General features: G+C 44.5%; 1 protein-coding gene across 1 annotated transcript; it reads left to right on the top strand.

The window, feature by feature from the left end:
- Positions 1 to 2,165: 2,165 nt before the first annotated feature.
- Positions 2,166 to 2,609, top strand: BJ212DRAFT_1287028 (uncharacterized protein; the record flags this gene model as incomplete). The annotated part of the gene is made up of 1 exon (XM_041331967.1): positions 2,166 to 2,609. The coding sequence occupies one exon, from the start codon at positions 2,166 to 2,168 to the stop codon at positions 2,607 to 2,609; it is 444 nt and encodes a 147-aa protein (XP_041185972.1).
- Positions 2,610 to 22,143: the final 19,534 nt, after the last annotated feature.

The raw sequence follows: 22,143 nt of genomic DNA, 5'->3' as shown, positions 1-22,143 counted from the left end.
ATAAAGGCTCCATAGTATGGTACTAGAAAAAACACAAGTAGACATCAGTAAACCACAATTTTTCCCACAGACATGGGCTACTGGACAGTTTCCCACAGTACCTCACAGTGTGGACAGAGTTCACAGACCTACAGATGTGCACAGAGGCCTATTCACACAGCTCCCTCACTTTGCCCAAAGCTAACAGACATCACATGCTTTCAAGTTAGCACACCATGGGATGTTCAAATACTAGTACAGAGACATAACACTTTACACTTGACTACTAGTACTAGTAGGATAAATCTTGCAAAGTTCTAATACAAGAGAAACATATTTATGTATAGTGAATATACATAGTATGTAAGACTACTAAGACAAAAGTTGCATGTATAACTCCAAGCCTTATGCTACATCAATTGAGCTGAATACTAATATTACAGCTGGCCCCCAAATGGATGGAAGCATCTGTAGTTTGTATCACATAGTAGCACATTGATGTCCCTACACTGTTGGCAGACTTACTGGCATTGTGTGCAGGTGCATGATGAGAAAGACCATGTTTATTGAAGGTGATTTGCATATATCCTAATTGTCATATCCACATATCTGGATCTCAGATCCGATCCACATCTTATCCCCCTCCAACATCTCATCATCCAATCTGCCCACTCATCTGGTCCAGTCCACAATTCATCCAAATCCACAACCAGCGCTCTTCTCCTTTCGGTAATCCCCTGACTCTAGTACTTTGGCTATCTATATATCTGTCCTGCTCACTGATCCATTACCTATGCTTCATTTCCGTTTCATTATTTGTGATCCATTTCTACTTACAAATAGACTATCCATATGTTTTGTATATAGCCTCAGACCCTGCTGATTGATCATCCCATTAGATACCTATAGTATATAACCTCCTATAAATCTCTGTAATACCTCAGTTTGAATATCATCTTAGTTCTGCTCATTCCTGTCCTCCAGACTTGAGTATCTCTACTCTTGTCATTCTCTGAGACTTAGGATTGATTCCTATAGTCTATCCATATCTGCCTCTGTCTATGTCAGTCCATACCATTAGCTTCTAGTCTGGACTCATCTGGGTTAGCCTTATGATACTTATCCTACATCTGGAAGTCATCTGGATCTGCTATGCTACTCATCCTACCCTCTGGATGTGCTAGTCTTGTCCTCCTGAAATAAGGGGCAATACTTGGGTAAGGGGCACAGCACATGAGCTGAGGCTGAAGCCCTTAGGATCTGTTTAGTCTTGAGTATGACCTTAACACTAATCTAATATCTACCTTGTTGAGTTTCTGCTTGGAAATGTTCAACTTGAATTTCAATAGATTGGTCATCAGTTCACACTCATGGACCATGTAATCAGTAAGCAATTTTTCAGCCCTGAAGACATCTCATCTGGCCCTTGTGAGTTCCATAACTAGGTTGGCTTCAAGTTTGTCAGCATTATCAATTGTCTGGATAAGCACAACATATGATGTTAACATAAATTTGAAATGGAGGCACTTAATATTGATACAATACCATCAGCAACATTGTACAGGTCTGGGAGACTGCAACCACCTGAATTTAAGGTTTGGTACAAAGTATGAGGCCAGTAGCAAGAGAATGTCTTATTTGAGGTAGAAGGGATATTGTTAGTAAGATTAAGACTAGTAACAGATGGGTTCAACATTTGTGACTATATGTTCCTTAGGGCTTCCAGCTTGTTGATTGAACATCGCCACAACTGTATAGCATTCAGTGAAATCCATGCTGACTTCTCAGAATGTACTAAGTATATATTGCCTCGAAGATTTCTCATACTTATAAATGTCCCTATACTATACTATGTTTCAGTGTCCTTTGTGTGGCAAAGGAGGATTCAAAGACAATGTTGCTGTTGCCTATCACATGAACCAAACTCGCTTGGGATGTAGCAGATGGCTACAGGATGTGATACAGCTCCAGACCAACTACTCTATGACTGTTGACAACTCACACATGCCACATGACTTGCATCAAGACTATGAACCTAAGGACTTCAGAGTTATCAACTCAGATGAAGGTGTTTTTACCAGTCACATTGATAAGGAAGACACACTATTCCTGATGCCTCTCAGACATATGACAAGGGTCATACATTTCTTGATTTATTTCACTCTGATGAGAATAGCATATATCATATGAAGAATCCTTACTACCCATTTAGTGGTTGGAAGGAGTGGAAAGTTGCATCATGGCTATTGTGTTCTGGATTGAGCATGGGAAAGATTAATAGTTTTTTGTCACTTGAGATGGTCAGTGCACAATCATTTTCATTGGCAAAGTCTGACAGGGTTCCCATTTATATTAAGGATCTTTCATTATTATTCTCTTCTGCTAAAGAGCTACAAGGTAGGGCTGAAATGTTTCCCAGCAGTCCACACTGGATGTTGCAAGTAATTCCTACCAGCCATCTCACAGAATTGCCCATCATATTATACTGGCATGACCCCTTATACTGGCATGACCCCTTGGACTGTATCTTGAGCATACTAAACCATCCTATGCTTCACAAAGAGTTAGACTTTGCACCTCGCAGAGTGTATACCACTGTGCAGTGGCTGTGTCATGTGTACTCTGAGTGAATGACAGGTGATGATGTCTGGAAGATGCAGGTGCATGGTCTTGTTGTTCAAGCCATTCTAAGTACTTATTAATTCCAACAGTCAAATCTACCAAGTGGTGCAACCCTACTAGGGACTATTTTGTTGTCAGACAAGACCAATATATCCATGATAACAGGTGACAGAGTTGCCCACCCACTCCTCATCAGTCTCATGAACATGCACATGTCTACTTGACTCAAGGTGTCATCCAGTGCTTTCTTGCTCACTGCCCTACTCCCTGTGCCCAAATTCACTCATAAGAAGAAACACTTGTGAGGTGTGTTGGAGGATTGTCTGATTCATCAATGCTTGGATATTGTTCTTGCACCACTTAAGCAGGCCACTTGTGAGAGGGTCATGTTATCAGATCAGGTTAGGCATAGTCATTATTGTTTTACCCCACTCACAAGCTATATCATTAATACCCTGGAGATCATGATGCTTGCCACTGTTGGCGGGAAAATGTCTTCTGTTACCATGGCCTCATGCAAACAATTTGGAGATCCTTTCCTCCATGAACCTTGAACTAGATCAACTACCCTCACACAACTAGCCATTATCCAGGAAAAGGTTGACCCCCGCAATATTGAAGTGTTCTTTTGTGAAGTGCAGAAATTTTGCTTGAATGGAGTTGATAAGCCTTTCTGGTTAGATTGGATCATGGCTGAACCATCATATTTCCTCACTCTGGAATTTCTTCACCATTGTCACTGAGAGTCCTTTGACCATGATACGAAATGGATCATCTGTGCTGTTGGGGAAGTGGAAATTGATTTCCATTTCTCTATGTTGTAGCCTGTGATGGGCTTTCACCATTTCCATAGCAGGATCTCAAAGCTGAAGCAGGTTACAGGGCATGCACAATGTGACATCCAATGCTTGATCATTGCAGTTGCTGCAGATGCAGTACCTAATGCTGTGATCACTGCTGTACAAGTATTGATGGATTTCTGTTATCTTGTACAGTTGACACAGATTGATGATTGTGAAATTGAGTGCATTTCAACAGCACTGGCTGAATTCCACACTAACAAGCAGGCAATCATAGATGCTGGGTTCCATCAAGGCAAGGGTGACAAAGTCATTGATAATTGGTACATCCCAAAAATAGAGCTCACACAGAGTATCATTCCCAGTATTTGCAATACTGGTGTTGCCATGCAGTGAACTGCAGACACTATGGAGCATGTGCATGTCACTGACATCAAAGACCCCACACAATCCAGCAACAACAACAATTATGATGCACAAATTTGTTGCCATCTTGACCATGCTGACAAGTGCTGTCACTTTGAACTTGCCATGAGTCTACTGGACTTGCTGAACCAATACATGTACCTAGATGAATATGATGACAATATAGATCTTGATGTTCACAATGATCACGATCACCCTGTGGACCTCCTGGCAACAACCAGTAGCCCTGGTTATTCATGACCAATTACTGATTACTTTGCAATTGCACAGACCCTTCTGCACAAGGAGGTAGGGACAATCCCTGGGCACTTTCATTGTTGGACAGCATATAGCAGTTTATCTTGCCTATGATCTGTCAATTAGAACCCTCTCCGTCAATGACACTGCCCTCAAATTTAACCTTCCTGACTTATGGCCAGCTCTTGCTGACTTCCTTCATCGTGAAGATACCTATGGAAATAATCACATCTACACAATTGGTGGGGCTAGGAGAGCTGGACACAATGCCCTACTTCCTTTTGATAAACTACAAATTTGGTTCAAAGTTCAGCTTCAGGACATGGACATTCATGATGCTAGTACTGTGTAGCCTACACAGACCCTGAACTGTGCACCACCTTGTGACCTCTGGACCTCTGGCCAGTATGATACAGTCATTGTCAATCACAAGGGAGGGTACTTGTGGCCCACTGATGGTCTTTGTGGTGAGTTGTTATGTTCTTCTGTTATGTTGCAAACTATCTCATTGAATATCTAGGTCATAGTATTGCTCAAATCAAGCTTATTATCTGTCCAATTGGAAAGAGGGGCACAGAATGGTTATGGAAAGATTGCTTTCTCACTTATGTGGAACAATTTGACATTGGCAATTGTGAACCAAACACGCAGTTATATTTGCTCAAGAGGGTGAAACAGTCAAATGGGACTTGGATTGGTGATATCATTCCAGTTACTCAGCTTAGGGCACCCATTAATATTGTCCCTCACTTTGGTGCAAGTGCAGATAATCATCTCACCCTATATAACAGCAATGGAGCCCCTTCAGTGACAAACTCCATATTAGATGGGTCACCTGACCTACATAATATCCCATATAAGATGGGCCAGTGGACTATGGGCCAATGTTATGTATATCCTTGATGTTGACAGGTGGGCTGGGAGGGATATTATTTCTGATGGGGATGGGTGGGCCCATCTATGCCAATGTTATAAATATCCTTGATAATAGCAAATGGGCTGGAAGAAATATTATTACCGATGGAGATGGGTGGGCCCATCTGGGCAATATGTAGAGTAGGATAGACATATATTATAGACAGCTGGGCTGAAGAGAGATGTATGGCAGATATTATTATATAGATGGGTGGGCTGAGGTGGGGGTATATTAGATAGATGGGTGGGCCAATGGGGCAGTGAAATATGTATTATATATATGGGTGGGCTGGCATAGGGTATATTACATAGACAGGTGGGCCAATGGAGGGGGATGTCATATAAATGGGTGGGCCCAGATACATATCATTTAGACATATGGGCTGAGGTATTGGTATACTATATGGACATATGAGCAATGCTGTTGCACTAGTTTGATCCAAGTCATTAATGACATTCAGACTCAGATTCTGTCAACATCGATCAAAGTCAACACAGTGAGTACTGGATCCCAAAACCCAAACATCAAACCCTGAACATCAAAACCCAAAACCTGAAACTTTGAAACTCCAACATCAAGTCTCGAAACTCAAAACTCATACATTTTTACGACTTTTGAGTATTGAATCACTGAGTCCCAAAACCCAAACATTGAACCCCAGATATTGAAACCCAAAACATGAAACTTCAAAACTCCAACATCAAAACTCAAAACTCAAAACTCAAACATTTTTATGACTGTCAAGTTTTGAGTTTTGAGTGTTGAGTTTCCAGTCTTGAATCACTGAGTACCAAATACCAAATGCTGACACCTGAAGTTGTGTCAGTACTTGTCATATCCACATATCCGGATCTCAGATCCAATCCATATCTCATCTCAGATCTGATCCACATCTTATCTCTGATCCTATCCACATCTTATCCCCCTCCAATATCTCATCATCCAATCTGCCCACTTGTCCAGTCTGGTCCACAATTCATCTGAACTCACAACCAGTGCTCATCTCCTTTCAGTAATCCCCTGACTCCGATATTTCAGTTATCTGTATATCCATCCTGCTCACTGATCTATTACCTATGCTTCATTTCTGTTTCATTATTTGTGATCCATTTCTACTTACCAATAGACTATCCATATGCTTTGTACATAACCTTGGACCCTGCTGATTGATCATTCCATTAGATACCTATAGTATATAACCTCCTGTAAATCTCTGTAACACCTCAGTTTGAATATCAACTTAGTTCTGCTCATTCCTGTCCTCCAGACCTGAGTATCTCTACTCTCGTCACCCTCTGAGACTTGGGATTGATTCCTATAGTCTATCCATATCTGCCTCTGTCTATGACAGTCCACTACCATTAGTTTCTAGTCTGGACTTGTCTGGATTAGCCTTACAACACTTATCCTGCATCCAGAAGTCATCCAGATCTGCTATGCTACTCATCTGACACCCTCTGGACGCATTAGTCTTGTCTTCCTGAAATAAGGGGCAATACTCGAGTAAGGGGCACAGCGCACGAGCTGAGGCCAAAGCCCTTAGGATCCATTTAGCCTTGAGTCTGACCTTAACAGTACTCAGATTTTGAGACTCAGTGATTCAATACTCGCAAGTCATAAAAATGTATGAGTTTCGAGACTTGAATCACCAAGTCCTGAGTCCTGAAACCTGAAACCCAACACCCAAAACTTGAAAGTCATACCAATATCTGAGTTTTGAGTTTTGAGACTCAAATCACTGAGTCCCAAAACCCAAAACCCAACACCCAAAACTTGAAAGTTGTACCAATATCTGAGTTTTGAGTTTTGAGTCTCAAATCACTGAGTCCCAAAACCCAAAACCCAACACCCAAAACTTGAAAGTCATAAAAATATCTGAGTTTTGAGTTTGAAAATTGAGACTCGAAACTCATACATTGTTACAACTGTCAGGTTTCAAGTTTTGATGTTTGTTTCTAACTTTCAGGTTTTGGTACTTGATACTTGACACTCAGTGATTGAATAAATGGACTGGCAGAGGTAACATTCATTGGAAAACTTGTAGATAAATCTATCACTATGCAATTATGTAGCCATGTCAACCTCCTCAGAAGACACTTCAACCTTCACCTCAACATCCATGTCATCAGAAGAATCATATTCTGGGACCAGGTTACCTGGATCACCCAGGTCCACAATTTCACCAGATGTATCTGGAACCTCTGGTTGAACAACCCAGTTGTACTCAAACAGGAGGCCCTCAATGGCAGAGGCATCCTTGAATTTTGGGGGTGTGGGCATTATCTCTCCAATCGAGAGATCAATGAGAGGAGGAAGTGCAGATGCAGATGGTGACATGGATGGGGGGACAGATTGATCAAGCAACAAGGATATTGCATTGGCCAGAGGTTCAGGAATTGGGAATGCAGGGTGCTGGTCGATGATTTTGTGCCTAAGGCCTTCATGGAGGTGTTGCAAGGTGTTAATCTTACCATCCTGCTCTGCCACATGAGCCTTGAGAATGGCAATGCAAGCTGTGCCATCCAAAATTGCAATTGCCATGGCATGGAGATCCGGCATGGGCAGGTCGAGTGCTGCAGCAGGGACTGCTGAACTCAAAGACAGAAGTGCTACAAGAGAAAATTAAGGTCAGATGGTGATGAAAAAAAACTCAGGGTGACTTATGAGCTGGTGCAGGTGCAGGTGCCTTGATGGCAGTGATGGTCTTGCTGTGACCACATGTCTGGGTCTTGGGGGTTGTCACAGCAGTGACACCTGGAGTTCCAGACTTGCCACAAGACTGACTGCAGAGTTTGGGCCTTGGATTGGGAGGCAGGGGGAGCTTTGGAGGGAGCCTTGGAGGGTGTCCTGGACCTCATGTTCTGGGTAGGTAGAGGAACCATGAATGTGTTTCAGCAGGGTACCCAGAGTCACAGGGATGCACTTGATCTTCTTTGTTGTGCAGCAGATGCATGACATACACAGATTCCCAGTCCTCTTGTCCAACCAAGTTGTGCAGGGCCAGTTTAGCTTAGTGCAAACCTGGCATGGGTTGTTCTGTGGATTGTGTTAGTGAATGGTCACTTTTCAAATAAATCAAAGTACTCACTGGTCCAGGAATGGGAATATCACCTCCATCAATGACTGGGGGTGCCTCCACTGGGCTTTCAGGAGTTGGCTGGGAAGGCTTGATGACTGCTGGGTGACTGCTGGCAATCACCTGGTACATTGTGAGCATACACCCAAGTCCTGGACACATAAATGTGACTTACTGTAGCAGGGCCAAAGGGCTTTTTGGTTAGAACCTGGGGTGATCTAGGCGAATTGGAGAGCTGGGGAAGGACGATGTCCAGCACTCCACCAGAAAATGGCTACAAGAAAATGTGAGCCAAGTCAAAGATGAACCAGATGACATACCTGAATACTCATGTCTTCCTCATCTTCCAAGTCCACTAGGGGCTTGGACTTTACCCAGTGAGATGACTTTGCATGCTTGCAAGTCTTCATCACAGACTTCGGCAGTTGGGAAGAGAGTGCCAAAATCATGAGAGACTTCCTCTTCCGACTCCCTTCCACCTTAGGCTCCAGGTCAGCATCAATGGCCTTACCTTTCCCCTTGTCCCAGAACTTGGTGGTGGTGCTGGTGGAGGGACCAGTGACATTGCTGGTGTGAATGGGTGGGAAGGGAAGGTCCACTGGAATCAGACCTGTGGAGGGAGGAGCAGCAACTGGGAGATCAAAGGTATGGTCACCTAAGGCCTCCCAGGCAAGGAGCTTGGGGCACCAAACGTGCTTCAAGAGATGGGGATTGTCATACCCAATGCTGTGCCAGTTGGGCCAGACCTGGGGAGTCATACCACAGACATGCAATAGCTCCTTGGAGCACGAAAGCACGATGTCAGGCAGGGGTCCAGTCTGATAGTCCTTGATCACTTGAGCCTGCCTGGATGTTAGAGAGAAAACAAGCAGAAAAAAGAATGCTACATACCACAAGTGAACTAACCTGTGTTGTCAGAGAAAAGTGGCTGTTACCCAGGGGAATCTGCCGGGTGCCACTGATGATGGCCATGATCTGGGCAGTGGATGCCTTGAGACCAGTGTGATGATCATATTCCCACTAGGCTTGCAATGGCCATCTTTTGATATAGGTGATGGAAAGCTACAAAACCATTGACTGCTTTTCCCGCACTCAACCTGCTCTGGATGCATATTCCTGCACTCTACAGACCCACACATTCACTCCCATGCTGCATGCATACCTGCAGTCAATTTCCTGTGCCTTCAGACTACCTTACAGATGTCCCACATCAGTCCATTGTCCATCCTACCTCATTGGTACATATTTTGCCTTGCCTCATGTGTTGTAACAAGTGTTGCAACCTTATTACATGTCTTTACATATTCCCACTGCCTGTCTGTCCTGTCCCTTCCATTTCTGAGAAGGGCTTAGCTAGTATAAAGTGCCTAAAGTGACTACTTCATATTTACTTCCCTTCTATGGTATTTCCTTCCCTTAGGTTTTACTTAGGAGCAGTCACCATTAGTGCGCACTTTTAGCCCCTATTGATTACCTTATACCTGGACACCTTGTCTTGACTTTCCTTACCCATGCAATCAATACCCTTGCCCTCACTTGCTACCTGTGCCATTCCTTAAGACTTTCCTACCCCTTACCCTAGCATCTCACACTTCCGCATCAACCGCTGTCTTACTACTTGAGGGTCTTATATAAGTTGAGGTAAAATACAATGACTATCACAATTGTACTTCAATAAGACTAAGGTGCCAGCTCCTCAAGTTCACGGTCAACAGATTTTCTACTTCTCAGTTGATAACATGTTGTTTGTGGGTGGCCAAAGGGTAATAAATTACTTCTTTGCTAGATCACTTCTTGATAGTAAAGGGAAGTGTATATTTCGTCAGGTTAACTTAAACCTAGTAGGTAATATGGACCTCTGCTGAATTGAATATGATAGACTGTTGTATAGGCGATCCCTGTAAGATAGTATACAACCAATCTAGACTAGAAATACTATAGTTTTCAAAGGCAATCTTGAGGCCTTCACTTTCTTCATAATCTCACACTATTGAGACAGAAAGAGGGAAAACTCCTGCACCTCAAATCTTATGAATCTCACAGTTTGAGACAAGAAAGAAGAGGGAAAAACTTCTTGATTATGTGAGAATGGAGTCCTTATATACATTTTAGAAACCATCCTTACTAAGCAATGACTCATCACTGGATTGGTAAGAATATGCTTACAAACCAAGCCTTTTGGTGTGCTGAATCAGCTGCTTACTAAAGTACATGAGTAAAATATTACAAAGCACTGCAAAATATTACAAAGCATGACAAATCATGACAAAACATGATAAGTCATGGAAAAATCCTTACAAATCAGAATATTACCAGTCACATGACATGCTTACAAACATATCTGAGTGGTTCACTGATGTAATCAAGTGGCTGAAACTATAAATACAACTAAATAAATAAAGGGAAATATATGACTAAGCTCATGAGTGAGAAATATATCCTCATACACTCTCCTAATCATCTCCTTCTATACTTCTTCTTATATATGTCATGGTATGAACTCCATACCATGCATGACACTGCTCATCGACTGCTCATCGACTGCACTTCCGCATTCCCATGCTCTACATACCTGCACTCTGTGCACTTTCAGGTCTTTAGTATGATTGGCTGTTCTCAGTAGCAATTCCCTTTAGGGTCAAATGTTCTTGCTTGCAAGTGTAGCAGCTGGGCAGAGCATCAACCTACAACAATATTTTTGGTTAGGCACTTTAACAAGTGTCTAGCCATTGTTGTTTGCACACCAGTCAAAGAGTTGTTAACTGGAGTGGACATGATGATTGAGTTGAGAGATTTAAAGATCTTGAAATCAGGTTGAAATCTGTTATCACAAGGATGAAGTTTCAAAAGAAACAACACATTTGATGGACAATTGATAAAATCATTGATTTTTTGTCTTTGTTTGGTCACAGTTCAACTTCCAGCAATTGCCAGTTTTGTGTTGAACTTCGAAGTTTTTTCAATTATCAGTCAACAAATCAATAAGTTCCCCACACAACATGAGTCCACAGTCAGCCGTTCAATTCAATGACCCTCCAGTGTCTTCTTACTTGAGGTGTCTTATATAAAAGTGGTCAAAAGGCAATGACACCACAATTACACTTTTGATAAGACTGAATGCTGCCAACAACCTCAAGTTTGCAGTCTATGACTTTTCTTCTTTCATGGTAGATAATGTGACATTTGTGGGAGGTTACCTGCTATACAGCCCGGTGGTTTTATTCTACCTGGTTGTAAATAGGGGTCCTACAATACAAGCCTAGCTTTATCCAGCAAGACAGATAATGTAGAGTATGTAGATAGAACTTTATCTAGTCTTGTATTTGACTAGACAAATAGAATAGATTTTGTAGGTAAGTCTCTCTAGTCCTATGTTTGACTAGATAGAGAATAGAGTTTGTGGGTGAGTCTCTCTATTCCTATACTTGACTAGACAGAAAATAAAGAATAGGTGTGTACTATGCACAAAACTAGGTGGCAAATAATGCTATATATTCCCCTGCCTTGATATACTAAAGGACTTATCAAAGGGAACTAGGTAGAAGCTGATTGGATTTCCCTGCCTAAATGCAAAGGGGTTAATCCAAGGAAGATGATATGATACAAGAGCAGATGATCCAACAAAGGAATCTGCAGGCACAGATAATATGGCTTGACTTGGTACTTCTAGTCCTCTGAAACTATATGTCAGATGCACACTAGACAGCACAGGTACAGTCAAGAAAAGAATAAATGATCTCAGAGCAAGTAAACCAAATGTACTTGGTCTGCACTTCCTGGCTAACACAAAGAGTGTCAATGTCAGAGAAAGTGGAAGAAGTGGAGGTTCTTTTAAATGATAAAAGATATTCTTATTTTTATGGGTGGAGAAGAGCTCTCCTTAAATACATGAGATGGGAGAAACTGTATAGTACCAAGAAATAAGGTTGGATAGAGAAATTGTTACGGTGAACCGTAGGTCGACTAGGATAGGCGCGACAATAGACACTCGATAAGAGTGACGTCTAAAGCCGGATCGTAACCTCACAAATGTAAGGCCTCTTAAGACAAGTTAGAGAGAGTGTCTCCGACTTGAATATCGATATCAGACACTTAAGGTTGGAGGCCTTAAGTGAAGGATGTTCTGGGTGAAACCTAGTAGATTAAAGTGAAGACTATCTAAGTACAAGACTTGCTTATATATAGGTAAGGGCCACTCTAGGGCAGGTTCGTATGCGTCATCAAGACGAGTCAGAGATAAGGGAAATGACGTCATCGAGACGAGTCAGAGATAAGGGAAGTGACGTCATCGAGACGAGTCAGAGATAAGAGAGAAATGACGTCATCGAGATGAGTCAGAGATAAGAGAAATGAGTCAGCTAACGATGGCGCGAGGCGGTCGTGCTGTAATACACGTTGAAGTCTAATGATGGCACGATGTCGTGCGGTCATGACGTAATACAATGATGAAAGAAAAGAAAAGAAATGATAGGGGCAACCGTTTACTGTAACATTACCCCTCGTTTAGCGATGAAGTCACCGACTTCACATATCTTGGTTAGCCCAGTAGATGGGGTCTGCATCGTAGTTAGAATGGAGGAGATCGTCTTGCTCCTCTGTGACAGCATGAGCGATGGCGTCTTGCTCAATCTCCCATTGAGCAAGTGCGTCATAAAAACCAACGTCAGTCCATACTAATGGAATGACTGCTTCTCCTTTCAAGTCTTTGCAAAAGACTGATAAGTGACCAGGTGCGTATTCTCTGCAGACCCTGCAATAGTACGCGGGGCAGTTCTTATGACGGTGGCCAGCGATGTGGCAGTTACGACATACGACGTTATCGACCGGTGATGTTTTCACAACTGTGACGGAGGAAGACTGGTTCGGGGGGGAAGGTGATCGTGATCTCTTAAGCGGTGATTTAGCGGGGGAGATAGATGCGGCTCGTTTGGCGGCGAGGCGGGAAGATCTTCGCTTAAGTGGGAATCGTTTCTTGGTGCGTACGATTGGGTCAGGAGAAGGAGAAGCCGGTACGTCAAGTACGGCAATAGGAGGGATATTATTATCCTCATGCTCCTCGGCAGCGGGAGTCGGTTGGGGTACGGGGATAGCGACATGGGGTGATGGTGGTCTTGCGACGGGGTCAAGGGCAATCCGCTCGGTAACGATGTGGATGGCCTCTCTAATAGCGTCTCTAGTATCCTCAGGGAGAAGGCGGATGGCAGTGTTGCGAATACGAATATGAAGATGACGAAAAATAGTTTGATGACGTTCATCGTCAAGGAGGGCGGCGGTGCGTTCAATGAGACTCGCATCTCTAATGATTCGGATTATAAGACCGCTGGAGATTGCTCCTCTCTCTCCAAAGAGACGGTCAATCTCAATGGCGTACTGCTGCGAGGTAATAGCGGATTCAAATAAGGCGCTGGTTTCTATCTGGTCAATGACCGAGAAGTAGTCGGTTAGAGTCGAATCATCGGTGAGGGTTAAGGTGGAGTCGGAGGTAGGCGGAGAAGGTTCGGGGGATGTGAATGCGTGACGTGCCAGGTTGGCGGCGGTGGCGTTCTGATATTCTTGAAGTGTGACGGGAAGCGTTCTCTCTCTTTCAGTGGCGGCGTCCATAGCAGCGGTGATTTCTTGTATACGGAGGATGCAGAGACGTAGTCGTTCGATGGAGGACATTCTGAGGGGAATCACAGTCCATGGGCCTTTTTATAGGCGTTAAGGACGTCGGAGGCATTAGCGAGGTTTTCTTCTGGAACCCACTCGTTACTGGCTGACGAGTATCCCTTCCACGATAAGAGATAGCGTCTTCGTTTACCCGTTCCTTTATGCGATAAGATCGCATCAATCTCGTACTCTTCTTCGTTATCGATGACATCAGGGGGTGGATCTTGGAAGTTCGGTCCGTGAACTTCTGTTTCGTGATAGGACGATAGTTCGGAAGCATGGAACGTGGGGTGAACTTTCCACTGGGACGGTAGTTGGAGTGTGAAAGTGATGGGGGATAGGACAGCGATGATTGGAAATGGACCATATCGTTTGGGAGCGAGTTTACGCGATGGTAACTGCGTGATCAAGTTTTTTCCGGATAACCAAACCTTATCTCCAACTTTCCATGGATGATACTTTTGCCCATGAGTTCTTTCCGCCATTCGTTGCATTGCAAGGTTGTGGCAGGAGAGTGCTTCTTCTCTAGATTTCTGAAGCGTGCGGAGTCTTTCTTCCGCAGCTGGTACTGTGGAATTGGGGAGGACGTGTGGGAGAGCTCGTGGTTCGTATCCCATCATGAGGAAGAATGGGGAGGCGTTGCGAGAGTCGTGTTTGCGATGGTTATGGACAAATTCCGCCATAGGGAGCTGTTCTACCCAATTTTCAGGGTTGCTCCGACAATAGATTCTAAGGTAAGTTTCTAGCTCTTGATTGAGCCGTTCCGTCTGTCCGTCGGTCTGGGGATGATAGGCGGTTGATGCCGCTATGTCGTACTTCAGTAGCTTGGCTAGAGCTTTGGAAAACTTGGATATGAATTGAGGACCACGGTCTGAGATGACTTTTTCGTGTAGGCCGAATCGACGATAGACATATTTGAAAAATTTGCTGGCGACCCCTTCAGAGGTGATGGTTTTAGTACATGGGATGAGAATTACCCCCTTCGTAAGCCCATGGTCGACCACGACCATGACGGAATCAAAACCAGAACAGGGAGGTAGGTCGGTGATGAGGTCAACAGAGACCTGAGTGAAGGGCGCGGTAGCAGCGGAGGGGATAGGGACAAGGGGAGGGGCCGAGGGATGGGTGTTGGATTTCATCTGCTGGCAAAGAGCGCAGCCGTCGACGTATTTGCGGATGTAAGTACCCATGGCGGGCCACCAAAAATCACGCTTGACCAACTCCTCCGTTTTAAAACAACCAGGGTGGCCGGCGGTCGGATGATCGTGACAACGTTCTAAGATTTGGCGCCGTCCAGCAGGGCGGACGTAAGCGCGATCCTTGTAGTAGAGGATATCGTCGGTGACTTTCCAATCTGCGAGAGCAGATTTCATAGGGGGAAGGGATAAACCGTCCAAAGCATCGGTTGCGGCGGTGAAGATGGGGTCGGGATCGGAGGGATCGGGGTTCACGAGCGTGGTCATGAGTTCGGTATCAAGAAGCCGGACAAACATAGAATCAGGGAGTAGGGTTTCATTGGTATTGTCGTCGGCAGAATCTGAACCATGGTCGGGACGGCGGGATAGTGCGTCGGGGGGAATTAATTTAGTCCCTGCAACGTGGTGCAGTTCGATGTCATAACAAGACAAGATTAACTGCCATCTGGCTTGGCGGCGTGTCAACTTCTGTGCCGTTCTGAAATATAGGAGGTTCTTATGGTCGGTGAATACGATGACGGGATGGGGGTTTCCTTCCAAATAATGGCGCCATTCAGTTAGTGCGCGGATAACGGCGAGTAGTTCTCGGTCAAAGATCTGGTAGTTTCGTTCTGCGGGGTTCAACGTCTGTGACAAGTAAGCGCATGGGTGGTAGACGCCATTATCATCAGTTTGGAGTAGAACCGCTCCGGTGGCGACGAGTGATGCATCGGTGGCAACAGCGAACTGTCTGGAAGGGTCTGGGTTCCGGAGGACTGGCTGCTTCATGAAGCAGTCCTTCAACTCATTGAACGCGGACGTACACCGCTCCGACCAAAGGAACTTGACATCTTTCTTGGTAAGATCAATCAAGGGTCGGGCGATGTCGGAATAATGAGAGATGAAGTTCCTGTAGAAATTGCAGAATCCTAAGAATGACCGAACTTCTTTTACGGTAGTCGGCGTAGGCCATTCTCGAATACCAGTGGTTTTGGCATCATCCATTGCTACGCATCCGGGGCGAATAATCATTCCAAGGTACTCCACTTCTTCGGCATCGAAAGTACACTTCTCTGGTTTAAGGAAAAGCTTTTCTTGCCGGATTCGTTCAAGAATATGTCGGGTGCGTTCATGATGAGAGGCGAGGTCGTTGGAAAATATGAGGATGTCGTCCATATAAATAACGAGCCATCCTTCATTGATTTCTTGCTGGAACGTCCTATTCATATACGCTTGGAAAGTGGCTGGGGAGTTGCAAAGACCAAAGAACATGACGTTAGGCTCGAAAAGCCCGTATTCTGTAGTGAAGGCAGCTTTCCATCGATCTTCAGGATGAATACGAATGTTGTTATATCCGGACCGGACGTCCATCTTCGTGAAATATTTTGCACCGTGTAACCGAGCGACCAGGGAGAGCGGCAATGGGAGTGGGTAGGCGTTCTTAACGGTCCATTCGTTAATATACCGATAGTCTTGACAGGGACGGAGGTCTCCACTCTTCTTTCCTACGAAAAAGAAACCGCTGGCTTGCGGCGATTTCAATTCTGAGATAAAGCCTTTCTGAACGTTTTCATCGATAAATGCCTTGACCGCTGTTCGCTCCTTTTCAGATAGTGGGTACACCTTGGACGTTTTGGGGATGAAACCCGGTTTGGTTTCTATCCGATGATCTATGCCCGGTCGCTCCGGCGGTAATTGATTCAGACCGTCTTTTGCGAAGATATCGGCGAAATCGTGAAGATAGGAGGGGACGAGTTCCTCAAATGATTTCTTCTTCTGTTCGAGCCCGGCAGCTAGTGCAAACTGCTGAGCTTTGTTACTAGTCTTCGTGTATTCACTGGGTGGCGTCAAGGGGGTGATCTTTGGTCGTTGTTCGGCAATGCTGGTTCCGTCTTTCGTTAAAGGGGTGTCGAGAGAGAGATTGGTGATTACCCGAAGTTCTGAGGCATCGGCGGGGTATTCAACTAGAAATTCATCATCCTCGAGGTGGTAGGTGGAGATTTCTCGCACGGGTGGTGCGTAGTCTGTCGTCCATACATCTTCCTTCGTATCGAAGGAATCGTCGTCATCGTCTGGTACCGGATCTAAATTAGGGAGGGCCGGTGGAGTTGCTTCTTCGTCAATGATTTCTTCTATCGTGGCATGCAACGGTTTCTGTTCAATTATTTCCCTAGGAGGCGCCTTCGGCAGCACTACAACTGGGATTGGTTCCTTTTCCTTTTTGCAAAAGAGGGGAGGTAACCGGTTCTTCTTTCGTTCTTGGTCAACTTCTTCTTCTATCTGATCGCTCTTCTCGGTTCGAGAGAGTTCTAGCGTTTCTGCTTTCCATCGGATTACCGGGTCCATAGCGCGTAGCCAGGGAATCCCGAGTAGGATCTGATCACGCCGACCTAGTCGGGTGATGTTAAACTTACCGATCATTGATCGGTTATCTATCTTGACGATAAGGACGCAATATCGTGTGATAGCGCCCCCTCTCGCATAACTCCCATCCGCGGTTGTGACCCGGAAGGGTTTCGATAGTTTATGCGTTCGGATATGGTGAGTTTTAACAAACTCTTCTGAGATGAAGGTTCCGGCGGCGCCGGAGTCAACAACTGCTGTTGTTTCGACGGTTTTCAGACGTGTCTTGGAGATGAGGGAAATGGGAACGCGAAGTTCCTTTCTGATTCCAGTGCTCTGTACAAGTCTTATGGGTACATCGGAAGATACGGACGTCGATCCCGTCTTCCACATCAAAAATCCTCGGCGAGGCGACGGATCGTTGTATCTTCTTCTTCTTCACTGTCGCTCATCTCTTCTCGGCGAACAGGGATCTTCTTCTTCTGTGGGCATGCTCTAGTCATGTGTCCCTTCTGGTGACACGTGAAACAAAGCCCTTTCTTCATATGGTCGCTTCTTTCAGCTTCAGTGAGTCGATCTACCTCCATGGCATTTGGATCGTGTCGATCGATAGAGGGTCTGGGGACGTATCGTTGTCCCGACGGTTTGGTGATGGTGCGATGGTTTGATCGGTACGCAGCCCCTCTCTGGTAGTTACTGTCTATCCGAATGACGGCGGCGACATACTTGTCGAAATCTATAGGAATGGTTTCCATTTGATAGATGGAATTAACGATTCCCTTCTTTAGTCCATCGTTGAGGAACGTGATAAGGACAGCGTCCTGTTTCACAGCTGCTTGTGCGGCAAGCGTTTTGAAGCTGGCGATATAGGATGTGAGGTCGCCTGTCTGTCTCAACGTACGGAGCTTGTTCATGGCTGTTCCGACGGCATCGGCTGGTACGAAGGCCTCTTTGAACTTGGTTTCAAAGTTCGCGAAGGTTCCATAAGTCTTAGCGACGGAGTTATCAACTTCTGTGTAGAAGGTCAGCGCCCAACCCATAGCGCTTCCTTCTGTCATGTAAGCAAGGGCGGTGATGACCTTCTTATCGTCGGTGTTATAGATGGTGGCGTTAAGCGCGAAGTACGCTTTAACTGCATAGAGCCATCGTAGGGCTTGGGAGGGACTTCCATCATAGGTAGATGGAGCTCCGGCCTTCAATTCTGGGGTGGTGGTTGGTGCGGACATCCTGACGTGTAGTCGAGTGATGCTTCAGTTTCAGGGGAACGTTTATCGTTCTCTCGCTGAGTCTGGTTAACCTCTCTGATAGGAGAGGGTCGTCTGGTTTCTGGTTAACCTCCAATGATGGGGAGGGTCTTCTGGTTTCTGGTTAACCTCCAATGATGGGGAGGGTCTGAGGATGACTTTAATCTTTTGTTACGGTGAACCGTAGGTCGACTAGGATAGGCGCGACAATAGACACTCGATAAGAGTGACGTCTAAAGCCGGATCGTAACCTCACAAATGTAAGGCCTCTTAAGACAAGTTAGAGAGAGTGTCTCCGACTTGAATATCGATATCAGACACTTAAGGTTGGAGGCCTTAAGTGAAGGATGTTCTGGGTGAAACCTAGTAGATTAAAGTGAAGACTATCTAAGTACAAGACTTGCTTATATATAGGTAAGGGCCACTCTAGGGCAGGTTCGTATGCGTCATCAAGACGAGTCAGAGATAAGGGAAATGACGTCATCGAGACGAGTCAGAGATAAGGGAAGTGACGTCATCGAGACGAGTCAGAGATAAGAGAGAAATGACGTCATCGAGATGAGTCAGAGATAAGAGAAATGAGTCAGCTAACGATGGCGCGAGGCGGTCGTGCTGTAATACACGTTGAAGTCTAATGATGGCACGATGTCGTGCGGTCATGACGTAATACAATGATGAAAGAAAAGAAAAGAAATGATAGGGGCAACCGTTTACTGTAACAGAAATGACATCAGAGTTGCATCATAAATGACCTCATTGTGGAGCAAAGTGGAGCAGAACATTCTAGCATCCAATGACATCACTATGACATCATCATGACATCATACCCCACAGGTACATTTTGTGGAGTCTCTGGGAGGTCAAAGAATCAAGTAGGTAAAGAAATGAAACAAAAATATGAAGAAAATAAAGTAGAATAAATCAAAAGACAGAACAAATCAAAACACTGGCTTTTTAGATAGGGTTTTGGTAGGCTTTTATCTTTTCTCCTTGGTTATTTCTAGTCAAAGTAAATAAGCCAAAAGATAGGCAATAACCTAAGTGTTTGTATGACTATCAACTTGGACTAGGTCAATATATGATTTCTTCATCATATTTGACTTTTCTTTAAGACACCATATTTTTGCATGATTGGAACATGCAAAGTGAAATATTGCACTTGAGTCTGTACTCAAAGTACATTTTGTGTAGTCTGAGGACTAAGCTAACAGACTATGGAAATGTGGAATGATATGTCATATACATGTTCTGCATGATTCCCAAATCATACAGGACACCAGTGACTGACTACAATTCAATGGATGTGAATGAGTCCACTGTGTCCTGGGCATTACTAGGTGTGTTGTATTTTTATCATGCCTTATCTATTTACTGGATATCCCTTAGATGATCTATACCTAGGGCTGGATGATGACATAGAATATGATTCTTCATCATCCGGATCACTGGATGTCTTGGCTGCAATACCTGGTGAGTTTATCCATTCATTAGGATCAAGGATCACCATGCATGCTCACTAAACTCTTGCAGATCAATCACCTCTGGCTTAAGCTGATCATCCAGGTTTTCCCATCAATCCAGACTTGTACCTCAGGCCTGAGGATGATATCATTGATGTTGATGAGTTCTGCTGATCCTAAGATTGATACTCTGGCTGCATCAGAAGTGTCTATGTCATGTTCATTCATTCATTCCAGAGGATTATAGGTACTTAATGAGCTTACTAATGAAGACTTATGTTTGATGGTCCAGGAGTTCCAACCATTTGGGTCATACAAACACACCGGGTGTGAGTATCTGACACAGTAGATCATTTATCTTTGCACTAATTTTTCTGCAAGTGCAATCTGTTCAAGATTGACTTGGTGATTACAAACACTGTACTGGGGATCTTCCTGATCCTTCAATTCCAATGCTACTTGAGGCCAAGCAACCCTTCCAGATGGCTTGGGCAGAAACTTCCAACAAACTCAGAAGAGCTGATGTGGACCTCCAGAGGTTGCAAAGAGCTCAACAGATGGGCATTGAAATGCTCAAGGTAGTAGATTCACTGATCAATTGGTTTGAAGATCAGATTCAAATGTAAAGTACCGAATTTCTGATAGTAGTCAAATCACATGTAAACTTCTGAATTTTCATTGACATACCCACATCATGTAAACAACTGAATTTGAGACACATTCCTCTTCCATTTCCAATTGAGTTCTGGAGGCTCAGGAGTTCCTGAGTGTTGAACACAGAAGTTTAATTCTTGCTTTGGCTCACTGAGTCCTGAGTGTCAAACACTGAAGTTCAATTCTCACTTTACTGAGGATGACTGAGTCCTGAGTTTGATCTTGAAATTGAACTTGGGACTTGGTGATCCTCCATAAAGCAAGAATTGAACTTCGGTGTTCGACACTCGGGACTTGGTGAGCCAAAGTGAGAATTAAACTTCTGTGTTTGACACCTGGGAACTCCTGAGCCATAGCGATTGAATAACATTGACATGTACATAAAGGCAGGCAGTGTAGTATAAGTCCATTACTTCTTTCCCCTTGCTCTTGTCACTCAAGGGGTATTGTGTGATGGCTGTTGAGTTGACTTACTCCAGGTTGTCCTTGCCAATGGCTCAATCACTGCTTTTTTCCCTGCATGTTCTTCAGTGCTAGAGATGTGTGCCCTCCTTACATTGCAACATCCTCCTCAACATTGCCAGTGACTCCATCAGTCAACCCAGCCAGGAGGTTGCCCATTTGTGATGTCAGCAGTGCACCAGTTTTCACTGGCTTGACTGGGTGAGGTTTTGGAATTGCACATGGGACTGCTGTCCCTTCATGTGCTGTTGAAGGACCTGGCTCTCTTCTGGGTCTCTTTTGTGGGGATCTACCATCAGCCGCATCATCATCAGCATCATCCTCCATGTGATGAGAGTTACTCTTGGGATTACTCCTGGGATTGCTCTTGGTGTTGGTTGATGAATTCCGAGGCCTTCAGATCATCTGCTTTCTGACTTTATGAGTCCGATGAGAAGGCGAATTTCCAGACATAAGCAATGCTACCATGTCTCCATCTTTGTTCTTCCATGCTTTGAACAGGAATGTTGGTCCTTCGCTTTTCTCCTGCCAAGCATGCCAGAAATTGAGCAAGGCTGTAGTGTCCCAATTTTGCAACTTGGAAGGCTCCTTCAAGTCCACATCCACAGGAACATACTTCCTTGCCACAAAGTCATCCTGACTTTGTATGATGGCACTCCATGGCATGACTGCCTTGTTGCTCCCAGAACAGATCCCTGTGTCCATGCATTCAACAAATTCTTGGGTGTTGCGATGATAGACTCACAATGGTGTGATGTAAGAAATGCCCTCACTATGGCCTTCTTCTCCTCAAGTTTTGTGTTGGTGATGTCTGGAAGCAATGGCATCCCATCTCTGTCAGTTTCCAGTTCAAAAGCAGGCTTTCTGATTCTTTTTCAACCTTCCTTTATCTGTTGTCCTCCATTCTGTGTCCCAGCACCTATCATCATGATGATCAACAAATTCCTTCTAGTAGCCAGAGTTCAAGCACTCACTGAACTGTTCCTGTGTGTACTCCTGCCAAACTGGCTCAATATCCTTCCAGTCCTTCATCTTCATGAAGCTGTCCCCATCTCCTAATACCTTGTTATCATTGTGCCTGCATGAAATGTATTAAGATC

Source organism: Suillus subaureus (genome assembly GCF_016647635.1).
Source record: "Suillus subaureus strain MN1 chromosome Unknown BJ212scaffold_105, whole genome shotgun sequence".
NCBI classification, from domain to species: domain Eukaryota; kingdom Fungi; phylum Basidiomycota; class Agaricomycetes; order Boletales; family Suillaceae; genus Suillus; species Suillus subaureus.
This window is presented reverse-complemented; position numbering and strand designations above follow the sequence as displayed.